The 15,921-nt window shown below is 42.9% G+C and overlaps 1 protein-coding gene across 3 annotated transcripts; it reads right to left on the bottom strand.

Moving 5' to 3' along the window:
* Positions 1 to 4,124: 4,124 nt before the first annotated feature.
* zbtb18 (zinc finger and BTB domain containing 18) lies at positions 4,125 to 14,169 on the bottom strand. 3 transcript variants are annotated; one of them, XM_027150316.2, is made up of 3 exons: positions 13,746 to 14,169; positions 11,123 to 11,201; positions 4,125 to 8,876 (listed from the first exon to the last, which is right to left on the bottom strand). In XM_027150316.2, exons 2-3 carry the CDS (start codon positions 11,133 to 11,135, stop codon positions 7,324 to 7,326), a joined length of 1,566 nt encoding a protein of 521 aa, XP_027006117.1. In that variant the 5' UTR covers positions 11,136 to 11,201; positions 13,746 to 14,169; the 3' UTR covers positions 4,125 to 7,323. The 3 variants fall into 3 exon arrangements, with proteins under 3 accessions (XP_027006117.1, XP_027006118.1, XP_027006116.1); XM_027150317.2 differs by lacking the exon at positions 11,123 to 11,201; XM_027150315.2 differs by lacking the exons at positions 11,123 to 11,201; positions 13,746 to 14,169 and adding an exon at positions 9,876 to 10,437.
* Positions 14,170 to 15,921: the final 1,752 nt, after the last annotated feature.

Raw genomic sequence — 15,921 nt, 5'->3', positions numbered from 1 at the left:
CCTTTATTAAAAAGCACTATAGCACTAAAACTGAATGGGATTGCTCTTGAAACAGTAGCAGGCACCGTACACACACACATGACGTGTCCCAGGCTGAACTTGCTAAGGTCAGCATAGCGGTGGTGTAGTGAAGAAAAAGTGCAGACTCAGTGCTGCTTATATGCTGCCAAGACCCCCGCCATTATCAACATCCCACACCCTGACGCCCACTTATCTCCAACACACAGAAGAGCCAAGAACAGCTGGTGCAGAGAGAAGCCTAGTGAACATGTTCCACAGCGGTGTGCTCTGGCCTCCGTGTGCTAGTGAGATGTTCGGTGCACAGAGAGCAGCTACCATCCTGCGCACTGGACACAAGGCCAACTTATGGCATTTAACTACCTGCTTCAGGTTTGTAGGCTGCGTTTAGAAATCTACTTCACAGTAGTTGTGTCTGAAATCTCTACTGCTTGGCTGTTGCTCAAACCTTTAAAAAGTTAAGCACAGTTTAACATTTAATACTTATAGCACTTAGGTGACCGTATAATGCTTCCGGTGAACTTTTTCCCTAATGTCCAGCAGATCCTTGTTTCTTGATATAAATGGCAACACAAAACTAAACATCATAACCAAAAAAAAAATAATAATAATTCCAATAATTTCAAGGTTACTAGGATTATACATGAAAGTGTTCTCATGGTACTAATTTTTCATTTATTCAATCATTCATTCATATCCAGTAAGTGCTTTATCCGGGTCAGGATCGTGTTGATCCCAGGAACCCCCTGTGCGAGACAGGAATACGCCCCAGATGAGACACCGGTCTATCACAAAGCAACACGCGTACATGTGTTCACCTGCTCGTTAACACCTTGGGGTAATTGGGTTGCAGGGATTGAAGCCATTCTGCCTACCTGCATGTAGTTGAGGTCTTGGGGGAGTGAGAAGAAACTGAAGAACTGTAAGAAAAGCCACACTTAGAACGTGTCCTGAAATGAATTACAATAAAATGTAATTAGGAAGAATTTTTAAAAATGAATACTTACAGAAAACCTCTATAATTTGTGGAGTTTGTTTGTGATATTTGTCATCAAAACGTCTTGAATTTGCCTTTTTTTTTTGCATACGTTGGCAAAATTGCAAGCACAGGATTCTTCATTTAAACCATCACCAGTAAAGATCTATATGTAATTACTTGGCCCAAATCTGCAGTAATATAGAAAAATTGCATGCTCTTCCATATATCATGGAGTTTACTTTCATTTGGAATCAAAAACAAAATCCCAAAATCATAATTAATAATAATTATAATCACGCTGCAGGGATCTTTTGTGCTTTTCTTGTGTATGTTTACAACGTAACACTCATCTGTCAGATCCACCCCATCAAAATCTAAGAAAGACTTGGAGCTCAAAAGGAATTGAATGTTTTATCTTCAGCCATGAGTGCCCTATAGACTTTTTGAGGGCTTTTGTGTGTTTGAGTGTGCAGGAGTGAGAACGATGGAGAGAGACCTTGGCCTATGACTCTCGCTAGTCCCCAACCCCCCATTCACATACATTTAAGTTGGAGATTGCGTCTTCTTTTGTTCAGGGATGCAGGGTGGATGGGATTACCCCCTTCTCCCTGTTATAAACCCCCACCCTAAAAAACAGAAGAAGAAGAAAAAAAAAAACACGCCACTGCATTGTGTAAAGGCAGAGACCGGCCGCTTGTTGCTCGCCTTCTGGCTGTGTGCGCTCCTGCTCCACAATGACTGCCGTTTAAACCCAGCTGACTCTCTACAGAAACACGACGTCCTCTAAGCTGTCTGCTTTTCTCACCTTTTATCAGTCGCACCGTTGTTCTTTCCTTTTATTCTCACATTCTTCATTTCCTTGACTCTTTCTCTCGGGATTCCTTCTAAAGTGCTCAGATTTAAAGTTGAACTGCTTCCTTTGCTCTCTTCACTTAACTCAACTCTTAACCTTCCATTAACCCGAACGTTCTCTACATATCGTCAGATATGTAAGCGACTCTGTATTTGTTTCACTCTGTCTAGTTACGGTCAGAGCTGTAAGCAGACAAAAGGCCGCCGAGACGGGGACAGCCGTAGCACCCGCTAGTCCTGAGTGTCAGTGGAGTCCATCGTACCTAAGGGTAACGGGCCACAGATGTCTGGCATGCAGCACCTTCAAACTTTAGGTCTTCAACTCCAGATACAAACCCAGGCTGTTCCCACACTTTACACGTTCAGCGAAGCCAAATCTTTCTGCAGCTGCCCTTTTGTCCCTGTTCCTTGAGTAAACAAAGGACAGATACAAATTAATGACCTAAATTCATTGCGTACAGAACATGAGTGAATCAGTATGACCCAGACAGACGGATGAACGTCAATCACCTCTAATCACATACCGATATTTTTAAGGAGCTAAATTTACCTTCACCTTTTATTTTTTAAATGAAAATAACACATAATATAGAATTATACATTGCTGCATTTTTTTTAAATTCAATTCTATTTATTTGTATGGCTTTTTTTTTTATTAATTCACATGGTCTCAAAGCAGCTTTACAATAGCATAGAAACAAAATGTTAATGTTAATTTTAAAAATTAAGTTATTATATTTTATCTCTAACATTTATCACTAATGAGCAAGCCTGAGAGGGCTTTGGTGAAGAAATCTCCCTGAGATGGTATGAGGAAGAAACTTTAGACTCGTCCTCATAGCGTGACACTGGACAGTAAATAATATAAACGTAAATAATTTACTTTCTATAACAGTTTGTAGTGGAATTAAGCAACCAAGAGCTCCTGAAAAACTCCTAATGGGTTTAAGGAACATACCGAGTTACTGAAGAATCCTATCGGTACAGGCGGCTGACTGGAGAATAATAATTCTGTTCTGATTGAAGTAATCGGTTAAATATACCTTTTAAAATAGTTGAAACACCTGAGCAGGAGCACATGGGAAAGTGTGAACAGATTCATGCAATTTTTATCAACTAGCAAGGAAATAAACATGTTTAAAATGAATAAAGGTCATTTAAGAACAACCTGTTTTCTATCACTGTACAAAGGATATTTCTTCTTCTTCTTCTTCTTATTATTATTATTGTGTTTACAATTTTTTATTAAAAAATTTGAAACACTAATACATCATAAAAATTGTTCTTAAAATGAAGTTTCCAGTCCTATAGGAATGTATACTACAGACCGTAATGACGTATGAAACCCAGAGCCCTTTACCTGCCTTTACATTTGAAATGGTTTAAATATGACGTGTGATAACAATATCCAGCTTATTGAATAACTTTCTTGCATTTGTTTAGGATTTCGAAGATCTCAACAATATCATTCAGGAAACGACGTGAATCTCCTACATGTTCAAAAAAACGTGAAATATATATATATATATATATATATATATATATATATATATATATATATAAAAAATCTAAACAAATCCATTCACTTGAAAGGGGAGTTGAATGTATAATGTTTATAAACCTTTATCTGATTGAAGAAGATGGTGTGTGTGTGTGTGTGTAGAAGGAGGGGGAGCTTGGTACTCAAGGCCATCTGTGGCAGAAGCTTGTTGAGTAACGCTCTATGCCTTAAATGTGGTCAATATTTAGAGTATTTATAAGGCCAGGTTTGCCGTACAGGAAGACAATAGATCATTCTGATTTGTTTTGCTGGAAAACTGTACTTGAGGAGTTTTGGCAGCAGGTTAAGAGTGTGCGTGTGTCTGAAGGGACAGGAGGAGGGGCTGCTTTTCATCAAGCTGCTGCACATTTTCCCTGGTCCAGCCCACGGCTTTGCTGGAGCACCAGCCAGATATTAAAGCAGCAAATACATAAGCGTGCGTGCGCACACACACACACACACACACACACACACACACACACACACACACACACACACACACACACACACACACACACACACACACACACACACACACACACACACACACACACACACATCCGGACAGTACCCAATTCAGAGACCTCACGCACTGGAAAACATGTTTCCACCCACTCAACATCTACAGTAAATACGATTATTCAACTGAAGGCAAAAACACTGCCTTGACAGTGTATAAATCAGGATTCCTTCTGGCAGCTCCAAAGGCAAGAAACAACACTTCTCACAAATGAATGAAGGTACTTATAATTTATTGCAGTTTGCACACAATTTAAAAATTTCACCAACAGCACACCAAAAAGTACAAAACTAAACAGCCTCATAATTTACTTCCCTTGAGAAAATGAAACATACTATGATTGTCAAAGCTAACGGTCTAACTCCATAAAAAGAACAATGTGAACATACCAAACTCTCAAAAGGGAAGCAAATACATGTGAAGTCAGTCAATCTGCCTCTTTTTCAGAAAAGCGATTGTCCTTTTTTTTTTTTTGACATAACTTTATTTTTATTCTCCTCCACCTCCTACACACTCGGTTTAAATTCTGTTGTTCGTCTTCACGCTGGCTGTTTCCAGTTTTCAAGTAAACTAAAGGTTCGTCTGTTTTGTGGACATGCTTCATACTCCGTTTCACAGCTTCATTGCCAGTGAACAGAAGTGAAATAAAAATACATCCCGTAACTTGCCAGTTCCAGTTCTCCCGCTCTGAGCATCAGTAGGCTGTTGACAGTAGTTTAAGGCGGTCAAGTACGATAGTAGAAGCCAGCAGAAAACAAAAGCAGGAGGGGAAAAAAAAACCTGTCTCAGAAAAACACCACCCCTCCCCCTACAGATCATTTTTGTTTCTTTCACATTTTAGAGTGCAAAAGGTAAAAGTACCACCGTGCAAAACGGCACGAGGAGCATGCGCTGTTGGCCAAAAAAAAACAAAAAAATCACCCCATTCCACTAGCTGTTGCACCAACCTATTGTATACAGGGAAGCTCAGGGCCCATGAGGCCATAGAGGCACGCGAGCTCTCCACTCTCGTCCTCTCTTCTTCTCTCGCTTTAACTTCACTCCTGCTCGAGTGTTATTGTCCGAGGCTCCAACAACACTTTTCCAAATTTATGCTTTTCCTTTTAGTTTTTTTTTGTCTTTTCTGGGTTTTTTTTTAACTAACAAATATCTTGAGCCTTTTGTTCAAATGTTTGCACATTCAGTAAGAAAATGACAGCTGATGTTAATTTATACAAAACAAAAATAAAGAAATATATTTTCAAAAAAAGTAATAAAAATAAATAAAATAAAAAATAAAATAAAATAAAAAATCACATACACGATGATAAAGAGGGAAAGAAAGAAAGAAAAATAATAAATCAATTAATCTACAGCAGTGTAGCTATTTTAATTCTTCAATAATCTAGCATTTATAACTCTGGTATTTCTGCAATAATGCAATAATTTTGATCAAGAGTTAAAATTTTAAAGGCATCTTTTCAGCATCTAATTTCATTTTTAAAGGTGCAACCAAACATGGCAAACATTTTCTCCTGTTAAATAGGAACTATACAAATCACACACACACACACGCACACACACACACACACCCGGAGCTTTATGCTGTTTGCTGATTCTTCAGTGTTCGCCATACACAGTAGATCTGCTGAGCCCATCTTTTACAGGAACTGACACAGTGTCATATGGGTTTTCATGGCAACTGAATCTTCATGCCCGTGGAATTTGATGCAAGTGCCAATCGAACAGATAAATAAATAAATTACAACCCCCACCCCCCCACGAACCCCCCCAAATGAAAGGGAAAAAAAAAAGGCGACACTTTTTAAACGCTAACAGCGAGTAAACATGAGACGAAGACAGCAGTTGGGAGACCAGCAGTGGAGAACAGCAGTGCGTGAGGAGGTGCTAAGCAGGAGCGCCACTAGCTTTGGAAAAGATGTTCAGAGACGTGAAGCCTCTGCTGACACCCAGCTCCATGCGACACACTCGAGATCGCTTGGCCAGAGACGTACTGCAGCCTAACATCAGTGCATTAACACAATCTTCACAGCCCAGTAGAGCATCTTAACAGGAGTCTCTCTCCATGTGAGAGCTTATAGAATAAAAAAAATAAAATAAAATAAAATAAAAAAAAGAAGAAAAAGAAAAAGACTACTTAGGAAGCAAATGACTTAATTAAAAAATACACTTTCCAATGCAAAACAACAGAAATAATAGTTAAATAAAATTCATGCAGTTTCTACAGCTGTAATATTAAGGTAAATATATAATATATATATAGATTTTTTTTTTATTTAAACAGACGGGTGCCCTGACTGTAACGACTCTGTCTATTACAGTGTACAGCAATACAGCAATTCACATCTTAAATATACAGGTTGGACATCATGCAACAACAGATCTCAGGTTTTTTTTTTTTTTTTTTTCTCCCCTTGTTTTTTCCCCCGAAAAACAAACCAAATCATTTCGTAAAACACTACGGAAAAAAATCGCTAGAAATGCAGCAAATGAAAACCCATTCTCAGCAGAACACAAGTGTTGAGGGTTTTGCTAACTAAATGAAAGACGTCGACTCGTCAGCCCAATCGTTAAATGATAGAAAAAGGTGTTGGTTGTTGTGAAAAAGGAGGCTGTACATTGCATGAGTGCCTTTTGTCTTCTATCAGTCAGGTTTCCTATCACCAAAGTCCCAAAACAAAAACAAAACAAAACAAAAAAAAATAATAATCCAAAAATCTTACAAGAGCCTAAATAACACAAGCTTGGAGCTTTTTCGAGCGAACATCCTCGCAGGATTTAAAGGACTTACTTGTTAACATACTGTGTTTGCGTGCATGGACACACACAAACACACACACACACACACACACACACACACACGCGCGCGCGCAGCCACTCTCACACACCAGTATGAGATTTGCAAAATAAACGTATAGTAGTAGTGCACGATATATACACATACTCAGAATTGAGCCTTATGTGTACAGGTCAATAGAAGGTCGTAGTACCCGTTTAGTGTAATGGTTCTCAGTTCTGAACTTCCTCAGTGTATTACCTGAAATCTTCAGATTGCGTTCTCATGGCAAGGATGTTAAATAAAATCAAGGAGTGTACAAGTGTACATATATACACTGTCAAATCTAGAGTTGCACATTTTATGTCAAAGGTGACAGCTGTAGCCATCCCCCATGTCTAATAAAAGAATAGGAAAGAAAAAAAACAAAACAAAACTGACCAGAAAATAAAAATCAGTAGTAACATTTTCATGTGCTAGTAAAGTGCAATTTAACGAGATAAGCAATGTATTATAAGAAACATGACTGATGCAGACCTTTGAACCATCTTCCTGCCTCCCTACTTCCTTACCTCTCTGCCTCTCTTGCTCGCTCTGTCTTAACTTAAAAAGCAGTTTTGTTTGTTTATTGTTTGCTTTCATTTCCACAGTTCTTGCGAGCTATCCTCGAGTGGCCAGTCTCGGAGAGTGGGAAGGCTGAGTGCCTCGCTCTTCACTGAGAGCGAGTTGACGAGTTCGCAGTGGAACTTGCGGATGTGACGGTACAGGTCTCCGGACTGCGTGAAGCGCCGCTCGCACCATTTGCAGGCGTGTGGCTTCTCACGCGTGTGCACCACGGCATGCCGGCTCAGGTTATGTGAGTATTGGAAGCTCTTGCCGCATGTGGTGCACGTGTAGGGCTTCTCGCCCGAGTGTGTCCGCTCGTGCCGCTTCAGCGTGTACATGCACGAGAACGTCTTGCCGCAGATGGAGCATGTGGGCACGTTGACGTCGCCGGATGTGGGTTTAGTGCGTGCACCTTCCTGCTCACGGAAGTGTGTGCTCAGGTGGATCTGCAGCACGTGTGGACTAGGGAACACCTTGTTGCACAGGGGGCACATGAAGATCTGGGCGTGAGCCGCACCCAACATGCCTGACACGTAGGGCAGCAGCGGGCTCTCCTGTGCCCGATCACTCTCACCTCCTAGCACCTCGCCATCTCCATCGTCCTTGCTGTCACGATCCAGAGAGGCCTCTCGCAGTGCAGTAAGGTGTGCCTCCAGACCGAGTCCTAGCCGCTGGACGCTGTGTCCGTTGTGACCGCCGTGCATGCCGTTAGCATTTGCCGTCTCCTCCTTTAAGCCGCTGTGCTCCATCTCGTACTCGGTGCTGGGCAGCTCATCATCATCTGAGCCTGTGTCTTTCTCCACCTTCACTTGCACCAGAGCGCTGTGCAGACTGTCTGGAGTCGCAGAGCCGCACAAATACGGGTTCCTGGCTTCACTTGGAGTGGCGCTAATGCTTGATTTTACCGACAAGTCGAGTGCGCAGTCACCAGTTGGGCAGAGTGAACCTGTAGAGCTGCTGGGACTTGCGGCGGCAGCAGCAGGCGACTTGCCATGTGCCTCGGCCTCTCCGGGGCTGGTCGTGCGCTCTGATGCCAGCCGTGCCCAAATCCTGGCCGGCTCCTGCGGGCACTGGTTGTCTCTCTTGCTCTCGTCCTCGTCGTCATCGCTAGCCAGCAGGTTGGCGCTGCCGCCCTCTGAGAGGCTCTCGGCTCGGTCCGAGCAGCTGGAGGCGTCCTCCTCGCGCCGGGTGCTGTCCGCCTCGGCCGTGGCCTTGTGTTTCAGCTTCTTTTTGCACACCTTCACAATGTCGTACATGTGCAGATAGCTGGCAGCTGCCAGCACGTCCTCCACGGGCAGGGACTTGAATTGCAGCTTGCCCTCGTACATAAACTCGAGGAGCAGTGCGAATGCTGGCGCCGTTACAATGTCACTATTTAAATGCACCACGTCCCGCTTGTCTAGCTGGTCCTTGTAGAAGAGATGGAAGTACATGCTGCACGAGGCCAGCACGGCACGGTGGGCGCGGAACTGGGCATCGCCCACCAGGACGGTGGAGTCGCACAGGAAGCCCTGATGCCTCTGCTCGCTCAGACACTGCAGTAAATGTCTGCTGTGGTCCGGAAACTCCATGCTGTCTTCATAACCTGCAACAGAGCGCACATGTTAGAGAGGCACTGGCAGAACAACAATTGTTTTGTTTGCAGCCCTGTGTGGAACTTCTCTTTCCCCCCCACCCGCTCTGTCCCCCTCTCTCTCGCTCGCTCTCCCTCTCTCCCCCCATGCACATACTCACTGGCTCTCACACACACTAATTCTCTCCCCTCCCTCCAGCCTTCCATCCCTGTGGGAACACTAGAAAAATGTTCACTGCAGAGCCGATATAAAAGGATTACAAAGATTCAATTTTTAAATAAATAAATAAATAAATAAATAAATAAATAAATAAACCACTGAAAATATCTGCCATCCTCATTTTTCTTTTCAATCCTTTTTTTTACGAGGAGTTTATGGTGGTGTTCACTCCATCCACCCATCTAGGAAATAAAGGCACGGTCTGTCAGTGATGAATGTAAAAACTAAAAACTAAAATAAAAAGGCAGCTTTATATCTATTTGGGTAAATAGGCTTTTATTTTACACGCCCAAGTATAGGTCCAGAATTTATTTGTAAAACAAAAAAAATGAAACCTATTCAAATGAAACCAAAATGAAATTAAAATGCAATCTTTGCAGATGTGAGAGTCTCTTGGTTAGAAACCGAAGTCCTGATGCTACAGATTCCTGTTTGCGAGTAATTTTCACCTTTCGTGCTCCTGGAGAAGTTATTTTTAATAACCCACTTTGGCCTGGATGGTAACCGGCTTGCAGGTACACAAACGGCTCGACGATGCAGTCACACTGCAGCAAAGAATGCAATGTGCTGTGATCTTTAAGACTTCGCTAAGTGAAGTCTCACAACATCAGGTCAACTTCCATTAACGCACTAAACAGCAGCCGCCGAAACGAAATTCCTCCGAAAAAATCTCCGAATCAATAATGAAAAGAATAATAAAAAGCCACTAAATAAACACATTGACACTTTGAGAGTACAATTGTTTCAAAATAGCGATAAACCCAAATATAAAGGAGAACAATAATTCACACCTGTTACCCGTGGAGACTGCTCCCTTCTCAAAAAATGCATCATGGGCACCATGTTCAACCAGCGAGCATAAATAAACTCATTTGAATCTTCATTTAAATCTGATTGGGATACCAAGCCAACCCCCCCTTAAACAACGCTCAGACCTTCGTTAATGAGGGGGCCTCGGTGGGGAGGACTTGGGACAGCCAACCCCAAGCCAAGCCCTCCTCCTTTTCAATCTCCTCCCCAAATCTATGGAGAAATGGAACATCCTCCCCAAAGAAGAAGCCCACAGCAGATTTACAATACAATCACTTTAAGTGCCCTGTAGTCTACATCAATCCTAATCCTTAAAGATGGCTAAAAATAAAGATTGTAGGACAGCTCGCAAGGTAGCAGCGATCAAATTAGGAGGCTCCGAGGACAGAGAGGGACGAAGAAGGAGGCTTATAAACATCTGATCCAGCTGACTGAGGCCATATGGCAGCTGCTGCCCAGATAAAGAGATTAAGACTAGGAGGAGTGCGATTACAGCTGTCTAGCCAATTCGGGCAGCTCAAATCTGCAAGTTCTAAATTAGTCGCTACCAACCGAAAAAAATGCTTTAGATGAGTCTTAAGAGTAATTTCTGATTTTTTACTAAAAATGAAACAAACCGAGTATTTTCATATTGATCAAATTTACGTGTAAAAGATTAACGTTTCAGTTCGTCATAGAAATTTTGCTTTCTCATAAACAAACAAAAACAAACAAACTGTAAGGCTTTAAATTACTAATTAGAAATGAACAATATTCCATTTAAATTGACTAAACTGTATTAATACATGGGGGAAAATTAAATTGTATTAAATTGACAAATGTAAAATTTTAAAAAAGTTTTTCTTCAATTTCTTTAAACTTCATGCAAACTACAACCAAGAATCGTACAACTGTTACAAGCGATCTGCTGCTCCCCATTCATAGCGAAGCAAGTGAAACCAAAGCTAGCGGACAAAACAAGCAGCTTAATGAAAAGCTTGCTCGGTAACATTGTCCCGACAACAAGGAGCGTCACTCGTCCCCTGCCTGGTTACACTACACTGCTGCAAAATCCTTCACTTCCCATTCCGCCCGGCTTACATGCATCTGACTGCTAACACATGGTAAAAAAAAAAGAAAAAAAAAAAGACAACAACAACAACAAAAAGAACGAGAGAGAGAAAGAAACGAGTTAAGGAAAGGCCAGCAAGCTCACTATTCAGAAGCCACAGACCCCCTGGTACAGTACCTGCGGTTCGCATCAACTTGATTAAGTCCACTGTTGTGGTAGTGCCTGCTGTAGCTCCCTTCTCAAAATCAATGAAGGGCTAGTAGGAGGAGGAGGAGAGAAAGACAGAGAGTGAGTGTGCAAGAGAGAGAGAGAGAGAGAGAGAGAGAGAGAGAGAGATAGGGAGCAGAAAAAAAAAATCAAACTGCGAGGGACAGATGCAAAGTGGAGGAGATGTTGGAGGGGAACGCGATGCCTCCTCCTGCACACAGATCCGCACACACACTAACTCGCAGTCTGTGCGGCAGAAGAAAAGACTGGGGGATGGCAGCCTGTCAGCTGCTCTGACATCATGTTCAGATGGAAATGCTACCTCCAGCTGTGCTCCTTTTAGTGCCATATGCTACTCCTCTACACTCTTGCCACCAGCCTCTCCTTTATACAACTTTGTTTCTCTTTCTCTCCCTTTAAAAAGGCAAAGGAGGGGTGTGGGGGGGAAAGGGAACTGTTGAGAGGTGATTCTGTGGAAAACCGGCCAACAGCCCCCCCCCTCCACTTGTAATCTCCCGGCAAAGGCGAACTTTAGAAAATAGGTCTGCGTGAAAGCCGACACTTTTTTTCTAACCTAGTTTCCTGCACAGAGAATTTAAATACCCTCAAGTTTTTTTTCTTTTCCCCCTCTCTCTCTCTCTCTCTCTCTCTCTCTCGTTCTCTTTCTCACTGCTCTCCTTCCAGTAACCATAAACAAAGGCCGGCACAGTGCATTTGCAAATGACAGATCCACGCAGTTGATATTGTTTTCGACTTCTTCATGGTTCACCGGCCGCACCATTACTGTCATTCATTCTCCTCACCCTCTGGACGACTCACTGAGGAGGGGAAAATGAAATAATGGACAAAGGGAGCGATCCTATAGACCTCATGAACAGGGCTTTAACAAAAAGCTTCTTTAATGGGACTACTTAAGGCTTAGTTGAACTCCATGTTTTTACCCTTAATCACTTATGTCCTCCTTCATGGTCTTGAAGTAGCAAAGAAAAAGGAAATTCACTGTATCAGCCCCAGACCAAACAAACAAGTTATCTACAGTTTAGAATAATTCTAAAACAAATACATGACTTATTTTGAAGTTAAGAAACACCTAGCTGCATTTCCTTACTTATAAGTAAACAAATGCAGCATGTTTGTTAAGCTATCTCAATAATTATATGGTAACATCTGCCAGGTGTTTAGGAAACACACAATGAGAACAGACAAATAAACTTATATTGCACCTGCCTGATTCCTGTCTCAACTCCAACATGGACAAATCACACTAATATAATCCAGCAAGCATTATTTTAATAATCAATTATTTGTATTAGCAATCACACACACACACACACACACACACGCGCCGCGAGCGCGCGGCGAGCGCGGGCGCGCGCGCACACACACACACGCAGCGCGCCGAGCGAGCCAACACACACAAATCTCGCGCGCGCGCGCGCACACCCACGCGCGCGCGCCGCGCGCGCGCGCAACACACACACACAAACGCGCGCGCGCGCGCTCTCTCTCTCTCTCTCTCTCACACACACACACACACACTCTCTCTCTCTCTCTCTCTCTCACACACACACACTCTCTCTCTCTCTCTCTCTCTCTCACACACACACTCTCTCTCTCTCTCTCTCTCTCTCTCTCACACACACACACTCTCTCTCTCTCTCTCTCTCACTCACACACACACACACACACACACACACCTGCCTGATTCCTGTATCAACTCCAACATGGACAAATCACACTAATAACAGCATTACTTTATAATAATCGATTATTTGTATTAGCAATCACACACACACGCACACTCACTCTCTCTCTCACACACTCTCACTCTCTCTCTCTCTCTCTCTCTCTCTCACACACACACACACACACACACTCTCTCATATACTCTCACACTGAAATATAATAACGTGTGTGTGTGTCTTTTTAATAACCCGGCACTGTTTGGTCTATTTAAAGTGCCGGAGATGAAGAAGCTCACAGCTGTGAGAGGTTTGATTGAACTTCATGCCGGAGGAAAACTTGTGTCCATAACACACGAAACAACTGCGTTATGTAGACAGACGTGCTGTAACTCATCACCCTGTCTAAACTTAAACACACCATTAACCTTCTATTACACCGCTGAACATTTACATAGCGTTTTTGCGCATTTGGTGGCAGTGTTTACTCGAGAAAATATAACCTGAATCCCTTGTTTCTTTAGGCTACAGAAAGAAGATGTAGAACACAGTGTGTGTGTGTGTGTGTGTGTGTGTGTGTGTGTGTGTGTGTGTGTGTGTGTGTGTGTGTGTGTACCCGAACACGATGAACCCAGGTAAAAGCTAGCTCAGAGCTAACAGAGGAAAAAGTAAGGCTACCTGCACTGTTACATTTTCACAAGCAGGCCCGGATTCAGCAGGCGCTCGCGCTCAGGCTCGCGCTCCACTAACTGTACTCTTTTTTCCGCCTCAACACAACAGCAGCCAGGAAAAAGAAGCTGGCTACTTTTTTCGCATAACAAATCCAGCCCCCCTTCGCAAGCGCAACCCAGCTTTTTCGTCCGTACATTTTTGTTTTGTAATAATAATAAAAAAAGAAAAACGGCACTTACAGTCAAGCGCGAGCTTCCGACGACTTCCCGATTTCCCCCGGACAGAAATATCCTGGAAACGGAGAGAAAAAAAAAAAACAAAAAGAAAAGAAAAGAAGCGAATCGACTTTCAGCAGCTTTCCATATCCGCCGCGCTGCAGGAAACGCGGAGCGGAGCGCAGAGACACAGGAGCTGCGGCGGCGGCCAGATGTTTCCGAGCTGTTGCTACTCAACTCTCCGGGAAAAGGAAAAGGGGACGCGCGCGTGACTGGCGGCGTCCGGGGCCAATAGAGGAGCCGAGGAGAAACGCCGAGGCGAATTAGAAGCAGCCGCCGACTGGGAAAGAGGGAGGGATGTGTTTGTGTTTCTCCTCGGCGTAGGTTGACACCGGGTAACAGTGAGAAAGCAAAAAAAAAAAAGACCAAGCGGACTGGTTTCCTAGAAGAGAGTGGCGCAGAGAGGGAGCGTGCGCACGGAATCTTGGGTAATGTAGTCCTGCCCGAAACGGCCACAAAGAACAGGTGCGTTATCCGGTTTCCGCCCCGCCTCCGTACAGATCACGTGACTCACACATCTCCTGAACGGAGCACAGCAGGCAGGAAGCAGCACAATAGAGTACAGTACAGCAGACAGGAATCAGTACACTGCAGCACAGTAGAGTACAGTAAAGCAGGCAGGAAACAGCACAGTGAAGCACAGTAGAGTACAGTACAGCAGACAGGAATCAGTACACTGCAGCACAGTAGAGTACAGTACAGCAGGCAGGAAACAGCACAGTGAAGCACAGTAGAGTACAGTACAGCAGACAGGAATCAGTACACTGCAGCACAGTAGAGTACAGTACAGCAGGCAGGAAACAGCTCAGTGAAGCAGAGTAGAGTACAGTACAGCAGACAGGAATCAGTACACTGCAGCACAGTAGAGTACAGTACAGCAGGCAGGAAACAGCACAGTGAAGCACAGTAGAGTACAGTACAGCAGGCAGGAAACAGCACAGTGAAGCACAGTAGAGAACAGTACAGCAGGCAGGAAACAGCACAGTGAAGCACAGTAGAGTACAGTACAGCAGGCAGGAAACAGCACAGTGAAGCACAGTAGAGAACAGTACAGCAGGCAGGAAACAGTGCAGCACAGTACAGTGCAGCACAGTACAGTACAGCAGGCAGGAAACTTGTGAGAACGACGAGAACTACTTCAGTGTGTCTTATGGACACACGTGTGTTGTCTCACGTTTAAACGTGAAAAGATGTCGAATTTTTTTACGAGCTCGAACGAAATCATGGGAGATTAAAAGAATGTGCTCGTGCATGTCTATGGAAAGGACAAACTGTGTATTAGCTAGAATGAAGGAGCTTGAAAGGACACACAAGTACTGGCAATGTGACTGAAAGTGCAATGTTAATGTAAACTCTGATCAGAATATGTCTAAATAAATAAATCAATAAGTAATCACCTGAACTATGGAGTCGGGGCGGAAACCGGATAACGCACCTGTTCTTTGTGGCCGTTTCGGGCAGGACTACATTACCCAAGGCAAGTGACTATGTAAATGAAGTAATTTATGATTGAAAAATATATTGGGGACTAAAAATATAATATCATGTACATAAATATGTAGAAATAATTCTGGTTAAATAAACTTTTTTGAACTTTTTTCCATTTTTGTGTAGAATAGTTTTTCAGAACAACTGTAGAAAGTAAGATCTATATGGTATGTTCTATGTACTGTATATACAGTAGTTCTTTCTTACTTTCTTTTTCTTTCTTGCTTAACTGGTTGAATTGATTGTTCAGTCCAGTTTAGGAAAGTGTGATGGTTCTTAAAAATCATTTGAATGAAATCAGTCATTTCATTTCAATTCCAAATTGCTATGTGTGCACAAATTAGTGTTACTAATACAATGACTTAAAACATGTTAAATCATTATTATTAAATGAAGCACAAAAGTACATTTCCTCCCAAGTTTTTTTTTTTCATCATGGCCATGTTGAAACTGAACTGAAGAACATTACAAGCACAACAAAATTGAAAAATTCAGTCCAGACACATGTGCCAGTACAGATCATAGCATAACAATTGACTTGTCTAGAGTCGAGTGTATCCTGCGGTGCTGAGGCTGTAGAGTCAGTGTGTTATGCGCTGTAGGGAGTGCATAATCAGGTGAGTGCAGAGGCCCCACAGATGTGTGAAGCCAA

The sequence above is a fragment of the Tachysurus fulvidraco genome, chromosome 4 (assembly GCF_022655615.1).
Source record: "Tachysurus fulvidraco isolate hzauxx_2018 chromosome 4, HZAU_PFXX_2.0, whole genome shotgun sequence".
Classification (NCBI taxonomy): domain Eukaryota; kingdom Metazoa; phylum Chordata; class Actinopteri; order Siluriformes; family Bagridae; genus Tachysurus; species Tachysurus fulvidraco.
Note: the sequence above shows the minus strand (reverse complement) of the source record. Positions and strands in the feature narration are given on the sequence as shown.

Excerpts from the sequence above, each read along its gene's own strand:
- zbtb18 (XM_027150315.2), bottom strand. The coding sequence starts at position 9,927 with ATGGTGCCCATGATGCATTTTTTGAGAAGGGAGCAGTCTCCACGGGTA. Across the intron at positions 8,877-9,875 it reads GCAGTCTCCACGGGTAACAG|GTTATGAAGACAGCATGGAG; the intron begins GTGTGAATTATT and ends GCTCTGTTGCAG.